This window comes from Anoplopoma fimbria, chromosome 14 (genome assembly GCF_027596085.1).
Source record: "Anoplopoma fimbria isolate UVic2021 breed Golden Eagle Sablefish chromosome 14, Afim_UVic_2022, whole genome shotgun sequence".
In the NCBI taxonomy this organism is placed as follows: domain Eukaryota; kingdom Metazoa; phylum Chordata; class Actinopteri; order Perciformes; family Anoplopomatidae; genus Anoplopoma; species Anoplopoma fimbria.
Genome location: NC_072462.1, coordinates 19,161,614 through 19,177,317, shown reverse-complemented (window position 1 = coordinate 19,177,317; position 15,704 = coordinate 19,161,614). Strand labels below are relative to the sequence as shown.

Here is a 15,704-nt window from a genome sequence, read left to right as displayed (position 1 = left end):
TGCTGACCTCAATGTCTCGACTGCGGGCCACTTCGGTGAAGTTTTCATGCAGCTCCAGTGTTTTGTCCATCTTGTCATCTGTCATGCAGTAACAACGCAAGCGTCCCTCCCGTGCTTCATTCATCTTAGCAAAAATAACAAACTTGGCCATGTATGGAACAGCCATCAGCTCCCGGTACAGCAAATTGGCAAAGGTCACTGCCTCTGCCGTGCGTGGGCAGTCTGCCAGCCAGAATCTGGATAACGTAGGAGAGGAGAAATAAGAAGAGTGCAAGAGAGCAGGGAACACGAGCTGACTGATGTCGCATTTGTCTTGATTACCGCTCAGGTGCTCACCTTGCAGAAACATTGGTGGTAAAGTTGGCACAGTTGTGGGCGTACATTAGCTTGGTGGTTCCAGTGATGTCCTCCCACTGAGCTGGTGCTGTGCCACCTGAGACAAAACAACCCCACTGTGTCACTCATGCCCTGATAACCAAGGTAACAGACGCCTGCATACACCCTTTTGCAGAATTGAAGTGTGTCCTACCAATGACACTGCAGAGGAGGCGCAAGCTGGTGGTGTCACCCTCCCCAGCATCTCGAGGACTCTCCCGCCAGGACGGTGGCAGAGGGATGCGCAACCCGATTGGACGGTGAAATTTGCGTCGGCGTGGTTCGATGGTGACCACTGGGCTGAAGGTCGCCTGGTTACCGAGATGCCGAGTCAGCATTTCGTCAGGGATGGGCTGCGCCTGCGGTGGAAATGGTGGCGGGGTAAAAGCTTATTAAAAAGCAGGATGCCAAAAAAAGACAGTTAAAGGATATGGATATAAAGAAGGCTGGGTGCATAAAAGAAAGATAAACTCAAGCACAAACACAATATAAAAGTTGCAGTAAGTAAAGGTGATCCAAAAGGAAAGTAAAAAGCAGGAAATAGAAATAAAGGGGGATACAAAAAAACATACAGAGTGCACTTAACTGAAATATCAAACTCACAGCCATACTCACACATGCAACCAATTCATATTTCACACCTGACCCAACTCAGATCAGTGCATCAGCTCGGTCAGTGTGGCTCACAACTTAAATCAGGCAACTGAGGAGTGATGAATGGCTGGATAAAAAAACATAAACAGAGCAGCATAAGGCAAAGCAAAACTCAGACCCATGCAGTTTCCTTAAATAATATCAGTGCTGTGACAAATCAGTGCTTCAACAGAAGATGTAAACAATGAACGCCGATTAGACCGAAATAACTAAAATGTAGAACCCATAATCCATCATAACATCTCTGTCATGAAGAAAAAAAAACAAGCGGAGGTGTTGGGTGAAAAGAGACAGCAAGGTCAGCATGACCTTTTTTCAAAGTTCCCATATGTGTGTCTGTGGAGGTCTGGATGAGTGATAGTCAGACACACATTAGCCAAAAGCTCCCTTTTGGCAGGACAGACACCACATGTTGCAAATGCTAATTTAGAAACGGTGAAGTATGATATGACAGGCTGAGAAAAGCCTCAGGTCTAGTTCTGGGCAAATGTATTAAATTGTAAAACTTCACGTCATGTAGTACTTTAAAGGCCCTGGAAACCCTTTTTCTCAATCACTGTTTAATATATAAAACATTGGTTTATGCTGATATAGTCATGAATATTAAAATGTCACAGAGAAATTATTAGAAAATGTAAAACAAGTTTAAACCTAGATATAACCTGAACTTAACAGGAAGAGGTTAATGTGTCAAATCATAAAGGACAATACCAGTGTTTTTGAATATTTTAGCCATTTACTACAACCGTGCATATTTTCTAGTACTGGTAAACAGTTTCTAAGGAATATCATAGTGCTTTAGAGTTTTAATATTTCCTTTAATATTATGTTTGAGGTAGCTGTTGGTTTAAATTCAGTTCCAGCAAAAGCAAATTTGGTGTTCTCCATGATGAATTAACGGAAGCAAATACATACTGTCATTAAATCAACAGAAACTAATGATTATACCAAATGGCAGGAAAATGACATCATAAACAAAACTGAATCTAAAATAGATGCTTGTCATAGTTGAACAACTCAATGACAATTCATGACCTTCCTTCAAAAATCAAGATTCTGCAATCTCAGTTACTGCTAGCACAACTCATATTCATGTTTGCCATTTGTTAAACACACAGAAAATCTACTTCAGGATATAAAATGTATCAAATCTCAACTCCAAGAGACTGAATGCAGCACAAACTGAAATGGCGCAGTTGGCAGAGAGAAATTATAAAAAAAATTAAAACCAAGTTTAGGGGGGTTTAAACCTATATATAACCACGACTTAACAGGTAAAGGTTGATGTTTCATATCATAAAGGACCATACCACTGTTTTTGAATAGTTTAACCATTAACCATAACAGCCGTGCATATTTTCCTGCAGTTGGCATAGACGATTGAGTCACAGACTGAGGGTCAGCTGTTTCGTAATTCAAACACCTGTCCTCAGTAATTTCTGAAAAGCACCAGACGTCCTCTCTTTTACGAGCCAAATAACAAACCCCAAAGGCAATAATGAAGAATGTAAAGGATCTGTCATGTCATGTCTGCAATTCCCTCTCCTCTTCATCATTCCAGCTCAGACACAACGCTCTCCGTTTCCTCTTCTTACCTGCAGCCCCAGTCTCACTCTCTTGGTGACGGCCGTTTCGGGGAAGATGGCCTCGGCATGGGGCACCAGCTTACTGGTCAACCGGCCGCCCTCTGGACCAATCAGATCGCTCTCCTGCTGAATGCGGGAGACCACAGCGAAGTAGAGGGGGAAGTCAGTGGAGATGATCCGACGGATTCTCTTCTTGTCCAGCTCGTCATGACTCTCCAAGTCTACACAGGAGAGGAGGAAGGAGTGAAGAGGAAGACAGGAAGGAAATAGCATAATTAGATACAGAGGGAACAGTAAAGAGAGGAGGGTAAATATTAGAATGCAAGTTACACATGTCGAGGTGAGAAAAAGTGCACTTTTGTATTGTTGCTTTGACAACCTTTCAATAAAAAAGTATCCCTCCCTGTAACTATGTTTTGCAATTCCAGGGTCATGCATCAAGAATATGACTGACTCATCTGCAAATGTGCAAGGTCTGACTGACGGCCATTCATTCCCATCACACTGACCTTCATCCATGCCATTCAGGATAGTTTCCAACACTTCGTCACCATAGCGATTGCGATGTTCCTTCCAGACTGAGCCATTTTCGCTGCGGAGGACCACAAGCTCTCGGTCCCCTCGTCCCAGCGAGGCAAAGTGGGGGATTTCTACTATTACTGGGCTGTGAAAGACAAAAAATGTTTGCAATATGGCGGGTTTTTTCTCAGGTTTCACACAGAGCATTATGATTTTGTGTTTGATGTGTTACCTTATTAGAAAAATCAACAATAGCCAATTTTTTTCTGTTCCAATATAGTTTCTAGGATTATACCCTAATGTACAGCATTACCCTGAGATATACAGACCTATTAATGTCCACTAGAATGCACCATAATCATCAGCTTGTAATTTATTTTCAAATGAAACAAAACATAGCACATTATTACCATTTTCTTAAACAAATCCAGTGCAAGTAATTCTTAATTCTATTTGATGTTTGAGTTGACAACTGCTAAATACCTTTAAAACGAATGAATGAAAATGAACATTTCAAGAAACTGAACAAGAAGTAATTTAACAGAAAAACATTTCAGGTATTTAACATTTCATTCCTTTCATTCAAATATTGCCCACAGATAGATAATATGAGCAAACATAAATGCACATAAAGGCCATAAAGCTGACCAAATTAAAAACAAATTATAATTTTTTTTTTAAATAGTAAATATAACAAAGTTGACTCACCCAAGAAATTGCATACTTGACGGCCCTAGGGAGATGATTCGGCTAGCGAGCCCCTCCCCCTCCACCAGCGGAGGAGGCGTGGTCAGTTTCTGAGGTTTGACCAGACGGCAGGTGATGCGTGTTGGTGCAGTGCAGGTACGAGGAGGAATGATAACTCGCAGGCCGTGGTGTCTGCTGCCCCGCATGGAGCCTCCTCGAGCATCCACCATGAAACTCACCAGGAAGCTGAGAGTCAAGCAGTGAAAGAATAATTAAATGAAAAGGTTCAGATAATCAATTAATCACCTTTAAACTTGATGTTATTATGATCAAGATGTATTTAGCACTAACTAATATAAAATGTAGCAATCAATACTGGTCGATCCTAAGGGAAAATCTTCCACTGAATGAGAAAGTAGGATTACTCATCTGTGGTTCATTCAGCAGTGTTTAGAATTGATCTTGTCTCTGTCGGTTTCAGAGTGTTTCATAAAGGAGACACCAATTCACTATGTGGGTGCCCTTTTCATTTGATTGTCTTACTATGGCAGGGGAAGACAGGCCATCTGGAGTGGCCACTAAGTGCAGCAAGAATGACATGAAAAGACTTTAAAAAGAGTCACATGCTGTTGGATCTAGCATTAGACAGGCAGCTTCATAATGAGGTGTGTGTGTGTGTGTGTGTGTGGCAGGGCGACTTTTTTCTCAGGAGTTCATCTTTTCTTACTCTCTTTAACTAACTTTATGTTCTGTGTATTATTTGCTGACTCTTTGTGCTGTGCATGAATTATGACTAAGCATACTTAATTAAATAATACCTTAATGACGTGTTCTTGTGCAATAACAATATAAACAATGTGCAAACACAGTGACAGTCTAAATAGTTCATGATCATTTATGTCTTATCCAGTTTAAAGTATTGATCCTAGGTTCAATTTGATAGAAAAATGTATCTGTAATATTGTTTTGGCAATTGCCAGCACTGTAGGAAGTGGTGTTGTGGGTGGACAATCTGTGGTTCAGACTTGGCATTCATTGATGTCTGATATCATGGGTGTCACGACATCAGCAATGATCAGTGTTCATAGAAGACGAAGAATGACTCTGCAAAGTGCAGCATTCTCAGTTGTGAGTTTGTGAAAATGCTTACTCCCTTCAAATCTGTGGTGTGTCACTTCTAACATAGCAATTATTATTTAATCAAAATATTTCAAGATGTCTAATGCCCAAATGAGACCACTGTCTCTCACATACTATACATGTGAGTCTAAATTATATATTCAGAGTAGTCTTTGACTGATTTTCACAAAATCTCTGCCTGCATTCTGCACTGTAAACGTAGTTGTTTTTCTGCAAAAACAAAAACATTTGCAATATTGCCAAAAATCCCCTCATTATGATAACCCTGACAAGCAGCATCAAAAAAATGCCATAATTTAGTATTACATAATATGAGGATTAACATGCAGCAAACTGTTTTATTAGCTGACCCAGTGTGAATAGGGCTGGCCACGGGGCTGACGTTGTCTGAAGTCTCTGTAGCCGGGCTGCTCGGGATAAGAGAGTCTTCATCATACTCCTTTGGCAGGGGGATGGGGGTGTGCTAAGGTCAGAGAGGGGGGGAGAGACGGGCGTTAAAAAATTGAGAGGCAGTTAAATAACCATGACTGAAAAGATTACTGCAGAGAAAAGCTGGAGGGAATGACAGCGATAAGATAGGCCGAAAAAAGGAGAGAGAAGAGAAGGTGGCAAAAAAAACAGCTCAATGAGCTGAGTGAGAGAAAAGAGAGACGATGATAGACAGAAATAGGCAGAGAGGAAACCAGATCAAGAGGAGACAATCTAATAGAAGAGACAGAAACCAAAAGAAGAGATAAAAATAAATGTCAGAATACTTTTTTTTTTTTTCTCACAAATTAATATCTGTCTTCGGTTGTATAAAGAAATAAATGCTGACAAAATTCAATTCATCCTTGTAACATCACAAGCTAAGCCTACCTGATCCAGCAGTACAGTCTCTGGGGACACGCAAGGGATCCTGGGAATAGCAGGAGAATACGGCCTGTAGGAGAGGAAGTGAGAATAATGTAAGAAAAGAAACAGCTTACTATTATTCTGCAATAAAGATAATTTGATCTCATCTTTCTCATAATTTAGAACATGAATACAGTTAATGAACTATGCCAGACATTCAAGGACTCATTAATTTCCACTTAACAACATTTGTTACATTAGGTATTCTTAAACATAAATCAAAACCATTTACCGGGCAACACAAATGCAGAAAAGTGAGTACACAATGACTTACGTGGTTCCCAGGCCGCCTTCAAAGTCTCTAAGGCTTTTCTTTGGAGAGAGGAAGTCATCGTCCTGGTCCTTGAAGTCATCAAGCTTCAAATAGCGTGCTCCATCCATCCCGAGCAACTCGTCTCCTGTAGGCAAATTAAAGAGGTAAGAAAGGTGGAAAAGGAGCAAAGAGGAAACAACAAAAACTGGCAAAGAACAGGTTGCACATAAAGAATTAAGAGAGAAAAGGACGAGACCGGGAAAATACATGGCAAAATGATGCTGATGCTTCAGCTTCAAGTTCTTCCACTCAGTCATAAAATACATATTTCTTTCAAATAAGAAAATATACCAATGGAATTCCCCATTTTGACTTTTTTTAAATATTTTAATGTGACACTCAATAGATGTAAGTAGCCGTGTTGGTGGTAGTAGTTACACCACCATCCTTCCCATCCCTTCACCTTCATTAGATCCACAGAAAAAAATGGCCACAAAGCAATATCAAATATTTTAGTCTGAGCAATGAAGTTAAACCAACAACAACCAGAGCAAATGGAAATTAAAGGAGTGAAAGACAAGGTTGGAAAGACAGTGAAGTTTAACACAGTTTAAGACACTGCATGGACGGCAAACTGCAAGGCACCTGGTGACAGCTTTTTTAGTGAGCATGCCCATTAAAGATGAAATCACATGTGGTGATGGTTGTTTCTGTGTAGGAGAAAATAGCTAAATTATTAAGGAGGAATGGTATTGAAATAATAATAATCAAAACAACAATATTAAATGATAAACCACTTCACAAAACAGAGTGGTTCACAGACATTTAAACATTCATTAGTACAAGCTGTACAGGTAAACAGAAGATGTTAAAGAAGAGAAAGCAATACAAATATACAACAACAAGAGCGACATAGATAGATTAAAAATGAAGTTTGCGTGAAAAAAACCTTCAAAATATGTGTTGTAAAAATTACACTGATTAGATTTAATTATGAATTTCTTCAAAACAAAAAGACGTCTGCATAAGCAGCAACTGTGCGTGTGGAGTGTCACAGCTTGGGGACAGCATGTGTGTAATTTAGCTTGTTGATCAATAAGCCTATGAAAAGTAGGAGCACTCATATTCATAATGGCTCGACTGGAAGGGAGCCGCTTGTCTTTTAAATGCAGACATAGAGGAGTTCTGTCAATAATGAGTCCACCAACAGATGTGCATTGAACGCTGGTAAAAAGGAAATGTCGTGACTACATGCTGATGAAAAACTGACACATTTTTTAAAATAAATCTCCAAGGAAGAGGGAGAGGATAAAGATAGAGAAGATAAAGATAGAGAAGAGCAAACAGGGCTGGAGTTGAGAGCAGAGTCAGAGAAACTGATTAAAAAGACAATTAGTGACACACAGAGAAAATGAGAATTGCAATGAAGGCACAAGTTCACTAGCCACCGAACCGGACAAGCCAGAGATACAGACACAATCCTACCTAAAGTTAGCTGGGCAACCCCTACAAAACAAACAGAAAAGGATGTTATAAACAGTCATCAACATATATGAATTCATGGTGGTACTTTGATGTGTTAGAGTACCTCCCATACAGTCTTCTTCTACCAAAAAAGCAAAACAGGGCTGAAAATTAAATATCAAAGCTGTACAGTTGATAACATAAATAAATCGGATAGCCTACCTTCATCCTCCGAAACATCCAATATCTCGTCTACTGTCTCAGGGAAACTCATCCGATGCTTCTCTGTAGTGATCTGTGTAGAGCAGAAGGAGGTTGTAAGAGAGAGATATGACAGAGTCAGAGGAGGGAGAATAGAAGAAAAATGCAGAATTATTTTGCAAGCAGGTTTGGGAGCTGAACCCGATCAGGACAAGACAATTGTATGATTGAACATCTTAGTCACAGTGTGTCAAGGCTACTTCTTTGCTTTCTGGCGTAACCATGTGAATCATGCATGATGTGTTGCTCACCGCGGAGACAGACTCCTCGGTAACCAGTTTGAGGACATCAATTACAGAGATGTAACCGAGCCGCTTAGCAATACCCAGGGGAGATGTCCCATTCTGTACGGAGAAAGATTAGAAACATAAAGAAATGTATCTCCATCAATTTTTAACTGAAGCATTTCATTCTTTCTGTGGGAAGTCTTAAAAAACTAAATTTTCACGACATCTGTTATTTCGCGTGGACAATGTTATAATGTGATAAACCTCTTAATTGATTAACTTTATATCAAAATGCAAATAAATGTAAATGTTTTTTTAGAAGAAATACTGAACTGATGTCTAGACTGAAAGTCATTGCCAATTTACAGATTGCAAACTACTCGTCCAGCACCTTATTAATTACTTGTGTGATCAGAAAAATCTAAATATTAAAAAACATGTTGTGTTATTACATCTCTGGTAGGATGACTTTCAATGTGGAACTAGCAATATGTTATTTAAGTTAGAAAGTGTAACAATATCAAGAGGGGAAAATAATACAAATTGCAAATATATAACAGTATCATCTGCATAAAGGGATGATGAATGGTCACTGGAGACAAGGGGATACTCATATGCATCACATAATAGAATCTCAGTGGAACAAAATCCTACTGGCCCTACCATACGTGATGCACTTGAGGCAGTATTACAGTAGATTGATATATCAGTACAATATATTGAACCATGTGCATATTTTCAGTAGCTTGGTCAATTTCTGGTAGAAATAACGGTCAACCAGTAACGTGAATGTTAATTATGTTTCTTATTTGTTTTACTAAATAATGTGTGTCAAGTTATTAATATCATGTTATATATCAGGTGTAAGGCATGCCTTCAAAGAGTCATTTACTTATTTGTTTTCCCGTTATCTATAAAAGCATGTTTGCCCAGAGAAATCAGTGTGCAGACAAGAGGGAATGACAAGTGTTTAGAGGAAGTTTATAACAGGATAAGGTATTCCTCAAGGTGTCTCACTGAAGTAATCTCATTGGGCTGGGCTTCGTGTTTCAACAGCAGCGTGACAATATCAGTGTGGCCCTGCTGAGCTGCCTGGTGCAGAGGGGTGTAGCCCATCTGGAGAAAAATAAGAGAAAGGATGGTCAGACAAAAAACAAAGAAAGTATTTCCATCTCTGATTTGGCACCTAATGCTAATACTATACCAATGTAGCAATAAAGTGATAATAAAGTTTCAAAAACACACAGTTAGTCATTAGGCACATATATCTATATCTATATATTTAAATCTACTCATATTATACCAGTGAGACAGAAATCATTTACCCTTGTCTTGCTATTCACATGAACCTGCTGCTGCAGAAGGAACTTCACCATCTTGATGTTGCCATAGTGACAGGCCACATGAAGGGGTGTGTAGCCCATCTGAGACACGGAGAGAGAAAGAGACTATAAGCTGCTGTGCAGTGGCTTCATCAAGGCTTTTTTATGCCTATAAACAAATGTGAGGATGCAGAATTGAAGGCTCAGCACCTACTAAATCCATTTCTATGTTGCCTTAAAGGTAACAGATATATTTTATATAGATTGTTAATGTCTTGAACACTAATGAGCTAGTGTGACAAAACCATATGCTGTAAATTAAATATTCATAGATTATCAGTTATTTGTTTAATAAAAGCTTGAAGCTATATCAAATTGCTATCCACTTCTTCATTCCAAGATAGACAGAGAATTCTCAAGCTAGCCACATGGCAAACCATCTAACTCTGAGATTAACAATAAATAAAAATTGTAAATAACAGAAAAGCCCATCGACTATGCTAACATACTGTAGGTTTGGCCCATTTAGGCTCATTTTTACTACATTATTTATTAATCAATCATTATTGTAACTCTGTTTCCGTCGGAAAAGTGGAATAAGCTGAATCAGTGTCATCTATTTACTCATCTTACATAGTAATATCCTGTGTACCAGAGGTACTGTGTAACGTACCCGTGAAGCAGCGTAAACAGAAGCTCCTTGTTTGACCAATGTGTCAGCGATTCCCACATGACCTTCCTGAGCCACAAGATGCATAGGGGTCAACCCATTCTAAAAGACAGAAAGGATGGCAAAGGAAAGGGTCGTTTTTGAGGTTGAAAAGCTGCGTGAAATAATTATCTGGGATTGATATCTTTAGAACCTTTCTAATATTATACCTTGTTTCCCAGATTAACGTTGGCCTGTTTGGAGATGAGCAGGGCCACCATGTCCGGCCGCCCCTCCTGTGACGCCAGGTGTAGGGGCGTGATGCCTTGGAGGGACTCTACATTTGGTGTTGCGCCATTCTGCAGGAGACAACTGGCCACCTCGATCTGGTTCTGCTTGGCCGCTATGTGCAGGGAAGTGTAGCCGTTCTGTAAGGAGAAACAAACAATGACATACAGACACACACACAAGAGTGGGCATCGCTTTTCTTAGCACTGTCCTTGTTTCATTTTAGATACAAAATTGAATGCCGTCATGGTGATAGAGTGTCTTGGAGTACAAAAGTTGTCATGTAAGTTACTGTATGTTTAGGTATCATGCACTCATTTGACCTGTTTCTTGTATGTGTGTCAGCGATGGTTTGGCATGCTGTGTATGCCTGCCTATGTACGAGCACGTGCACACACATATGTGAGCATCTTACTCGGGCAGTGCTGTGTGCAGATCCTCCCTTGCTGACCAGGAGTCTAACAACATCCAGGTTGTTGTGATGGACGGCCACATGAAGCGGTGTCAGACCGTTCTGTTAAACAAACACACACATACACATGTACACGTATATAAACCCACAAACATACGCACACACAAAAAACATGTATATATGAAACACATACTGTAAAGCTGATATCCACAAATATCCACAACCTTCATGCTGGATTGCTATTTACAAGTGTAAGAGTTTTTTTGTGAACTTCAGCGAGCTGAACTGAACATGAAGCACAGATTGTCTCACCTTCCCAGCTGCGTTAGGGTTTGCCCCTCTCTCCAGAAGGAGTTCGGCCACGTCCACCTTCCCATATTTAGAGGCCACGTGGAGGGGAGTGAAGCCTTTCTGCTCAAAAGAAAATGTTTGTCATTATTGCATATCATACTCAATGCCGTTGCGACAGTTGAGGCTAAAATCGTCCTGCAGTGATAGAGCATTAATGGGTACGAAACCATTATTTCTTTACCTTTGTCATCTTGATTTGCTGTGCCCCAGCATCCAACAAGATTCGAATAGTGTGGATATGTCCTTCACGTGCAGAGATGTGTAAGGGTGTGTGGCCTGCAGTTGTAGCTGAGTCGGGGCTGGCCTTGTGCTCAAGAAGCAGCTTGACAAGCTCCTTGTGGCCCATGCGGGCCGCACAGTGTAGAGGTGTCTGGTCATCCTGGGCACAAAGAGAAAGAGGTCAATTTATGTTTTAAACAGGGAAACTGATATCATTAAGTAGTGGGAAATGATTAACAATACAAGCTGGCTTTATTCAACTTGTTATGCCATTTGTTTATTTATTGTTGGGATGGCTAAATGAAGACTACACGGCTCGTACCTTAGCCTTGGCGTCCACTTGTGCTGCGTTCTGCAGCAGGAACTGAGCAACTTCACAGTGTCCTGCTCTGGAGGCCATGTGGAGGGGAGTCTCCACTTTCTGGTGTAGATGAATGAAGGTCGACCAGGTTATTTAAATTACATAATAGTATGCTACTTGCACGTATTACTGAACAGTGACAGGTTCAGTTTGCAAACAAAGTAATAAAGTAGTAAAAACCCATGTATCAGGGCCCAAAGTTCAGGGCAGTCTATTAATATCAATCATTTTAGAAACAATTAATTCTCATTAAGCAATAGCTTTTTGAACAGCTCTAGCTTTCTGTGCTAGCAAAGACTCAATCCAATTATTGGTAATTGTTAGATGTTTGACCAACAAAATGAATCTTTTCAAGTTATTAATTATTGAATTTATTGTAGAATTTGTTCTTTCTTTAAAATGTGAACACGTGGAGAGGTAACTCTTTGTCATACATCTGAATGTGAATAACATAAAAACTGACAATGTTGGACAGAGTTTGAAGAAGAAGAGAAATTACGAAGGACTTGTTCAGTGTTGGAGTGGAAAAAGGTGTTCTCACCACATTGGAAGCATTAGGTGAAGCCCCTCTCTGGAGCAGGTTTTTTACTATGTTCAGATGGCCCATGAATGCTGCTACATGAAGAGGAGTGAGACCAGACTGCACACAAAACAACACAGACAGAGAAGGTCACCAAGGCTCATGAATGCCACTTGGGTGAAAACTTTCCTGTTTGTTTAAAGAGTGGCTAATTGTTCATTTTCAGAGGCGGTCTCTGGTGGTCGCATCGTCTCACCTCTGTGACAGCTTCTAGGGAAGCAGAGTGCTTAAGCAGCAGGTCCATGGACCGCATGTGGTTCTTCTTGCAGGCAATATGGAGAGGTGTGAAGCCATTCTGGAAACAGAGAAAATAGTTCAAGTCCTGAAGCCACAATCGCTTTATGCCTTTTGATCCATAGATTGTTCCGATTAATATTTTACAGCATTACTTTAATTTCACTCCCTACAGCCTTGGTCACTGTCTGAAGTTGTGCATCGCTAAATGAATACAGACTGAAACTCTAAAGCAAACATTAAAGATTGTTTTTCCCTTTAAGTTTTTGCATGACTACAGTTAAGTAAAAATAAATCTGCATCCCCTTTATGAACAAACTATGAGCCAAAATATCATGATAGATGAGTAGATTAAACATATAAAAGTAAATCAATAGAATCAATCACAATAGACGCAAGACAATCACTATGGCCATCTTGATTGATTGATAACTTCTAATATTAGTAAGTCATCTAAATAAACAAGCAAACAAAGAAAAAATAACCTACTAGAGCGCGTGCATTGGCTTTGGCCCCCTTGTCCAATAGGACTTTGGCCATCCGATGGTGACCACAGTGGGCTGCTACATGAAGAGGGGTTAAATGGTCCAGCGTGATGTCATCGATCTCAGCGTTGTACTGCAGTAGCTGCCTGACACAGTCCATGTGATCCCCCTGAGCTGCCATGTGGATGGGGGACAGACCGTTCTGTAGGAAAGAAAGAATGGAATATTTAGGAAAATCTAGGCTGAGAGGAAGGTGAATGTGCATGTGTGAGTCCTTAGAGAAAGGGATATAATCAACGCACTTGTACGGCTGGTCAATATATCAATATTATATCGATATTATGATATGTGGCTAGATATTACATTTTTGATATCATAATATGGCAATATGGTATTGTCTTTTCCTGGTTTTAAAGCTGCATTAGGGTAAAGTGAGCAGACTGTTATAACATTTCTATGAATTGCCTATACCCACTTAGTCATTATATGCACATAACTGTTGATTGTCTATCAAAAAGGTCATTGTGTAAATATTTTGTGAAAGCACCAATAGCCAACCTTACAATATAGCCGCACTATCGACCTTGAGGGATTTGGTCAAAAGTATTGTGATATTAGATTTTCTCCAAATCGCCCAGCCCCAAAACACTGTACTAAAAATACTTGCAGACGATTCAACTGGCGAGAGATATCATAATAATAATATCCAGATGGATCTAGGATGCCCAGTAAAAAGACTAAAGTTGGATGAAAGTGTTCAGGTTTTAAGTTAGGTTGATATTCAGATTTTCAGTTGGCCTTGGGTACATCATTTGTCACTAAATATGGAATCTTACTCAGTAATTAGATAGAGATTCAGAAAAATATGTATTGAACAGCAAACCCTGATGATAAATCCTGATTATACAGCATCTACCTTGGTTTTAGCCTGAATGGGAGCACCGTGTTCCAGCAGGATCTCAATGATGCGAACATGGCCATTCCTGGCTGCACAGTGGAGAGGAGTCAGCTCATCCTACAAAGAGAGAGACCGAGGACAGAAATTGGAAATGTGTTAAACGACAGAAGGGACAGAATGGAGAAAATCAGCAGGGAGGAACACAGATGGAGGAAATAGATATGGGAAAGGCGTTGGCGAGGCAGTAGTGACAAAAAAAAATGCCGGAGCATAGTGGAGCTGAATAGTACACCACCTTAGTTATGGCATCAATCTGTGCTCCTCTGTCCAGCAGTAGTCTGACCATCATCACATTGCCCCTCCTGGCGGCTATATGAAGGGGCGTGATGCCATTCTAGAGAAGAAGCAAGAAATAAGTTAATTGTATTAATCAACACTGTTGATCAATGCATCAAGTCTTCAGCAGCAAAATATGACAAGACTTAAATTAAATGTACTGTTAAGATTCTTGTATCCTTTATAATATTCTTCTTTATGTTTGAACCACAGTTATCATTTCTTTCAGAGGTGGCTTTTGGTCCTACAGAGGAGACAAACTGACCTTGGGGGTGAAGTTTACATTGGCTCCTCTATTCAGCAGCAGCTGGGCTACACTCATGTTCTCATAATGGGCTGCAATATGGAGAGGTGTGAAACCGGTCTACAGAGAAGGAGACATAATGGGAAAGTGTGAGAATGAAAGTATAAATAAAGATGATTACAATCTATTTATAGCACTATTAAATAACAAGGTTACAACAATGTGCATGACACAGATTAAAGTAAGAATAAAGATAGATTCAATTTAGAGAGAACAGTCAGACAACAGCCCAAAGGATCTTACAACTGCGTGTTTTGAAGATTATTTTTCATGATTAAGTGTTTTTCTTTTAATAGTGATTTGCATTAAAAATGCTGTGGCACCTACCTCTCTCACTTTAGTATTTGCTTGGAGAGTTTTTTTTTTATTTAAGGAAATTACAACTTAATTCTGTTATTTCTGCTCATGTAAAGTACTTTTCTTTTTCTTATCTTTTTAGCTGATCTCTTTAAACATATATCTGGATATGAATGCAGAATCTTAAGGGCAACGGGACAAGATTTTGGTCATAAAAGCGTTATGGTTTCCGTTTGTAGTTGGAGTACTATTGATCATGTTTGAGCGATCTTTGGCTGAATCCAGGTAAAAAGGCTGTGTGAAGAGCAAAAGAGTCAGAAAGCATTGGCCCAAATACAATGATCTGAACCCACCGGCTATTGTCTGACGACAATTTATCTTTTTATTAGCTTTTTTAAGAAAAGTTTTTTCTTTGTTCATATGCATCTGTTTATAGAGATTAGCCCTAGTTGTTGTCTCTCAACTGAAAAGCCATTCTAGCAAATCAAGTTGCTAATCAGACAGTTAACAATGACCGGCACACGGAGGAGGAAGTCTTGACCAACCAAAAAAAAATATATATACAATATATTGTCCTTTGCCCCCAGAGGCTAAATCATCGCGATTGATTTTTGATTGATGGTATTATCACTGTCATCTCATCTCAGTGAGCGTATACCTTGCTGAGAACATCAGCATTTGGATCGTTCTGCAGGAGCACCGCAGCGGTGCGCGTGTCATCGTTTCGTGCGGCGATGTGCAGTGCGGGGAGGCGGACCTTTCCTTTGGTGCCATAGTTGATGAGCAGTGCCACAACATTTTCATGACCCTGCTGGAGGGCTACTGCCAGAGGGGTGAAGCCGTCCTGAGAGAGGGGACAGCGAGGGAAAGCGAGGAGAGATGACAGAAAAAGTAGGGAGGTCAGGAAG

The 15,704-nt window shown here is 40.0% G+C and overlaps 1 protein-coding gene across 1 annotated transcript in view; it reads right to left on the bottom strand.

The window, feature by feature from the left end:
• LOC129102170 (ankyrin-1-like) overlaps window positions 1-15,704 on the bottom strand; it is a 67,979-nt gene that overhangs the window by 13,971 nt on the left and 38,304 nt on the right. The window contains 27 exon segments of the mRNA XM_054612182.1: window positions 8-236; window positions 337-433; window positions 530-734; window positions 2,625-2,836; window positions 3,125-3,279; window positions 3,843-4,067; window positions 5,312-5,424; window positions 5,820-5,883; window positions 6,130-6,253; window positions 7,594-7,614; window positions 7,795-7,867; window positions 8,085-8,177; window positions 9,078-9,176; window positions 9,386-9,484; window positions 10,056-10,154; window positions 10,262-10,459; window positions 10,735-10,833; window positions 11,044-11,142; window positions 11,264-11,461; window positions 11,624-11,722; window positions 12,204-12,302; window positions 12,439-12,537; window positions 12,966-13,163; window positions 13,878-13,976; window positions 14,155-14,253; window positions 14,461-14,559; window positions 15,455-15,640. Of these exon segments, the coding sequence (XP_054468157.1) occupies window positions 8-236; window positions 337-433; window positions 530-734; window positions 2,625-2,836; window positions 3,125-3,279; window positions 3,843-4,067; window positions 5,312-5,424; window positions 5,820-5,883; window positions 6,130-6,253; window positions 7,594-7,614; window positions 7,795-7,867; window positions 8,085-8,177; window positions 9,078-9,176; window positions 9,386-9,484; window positions 10,056-10,154; window positions 10,262-10,459; window positions 10,735-10,833; window positions 11,044-11,142; window positions 11,264-11,461; window positions 11,624-11,722; window positions 12,204-12,302; window positions 12,439-12,537; window positions 12,966-13,163; window positions 13,878-13,976; window positions 14,155-14,253; window positions 14,461-14,559; window positions 15,455-15,640 (3,480 nt within the window).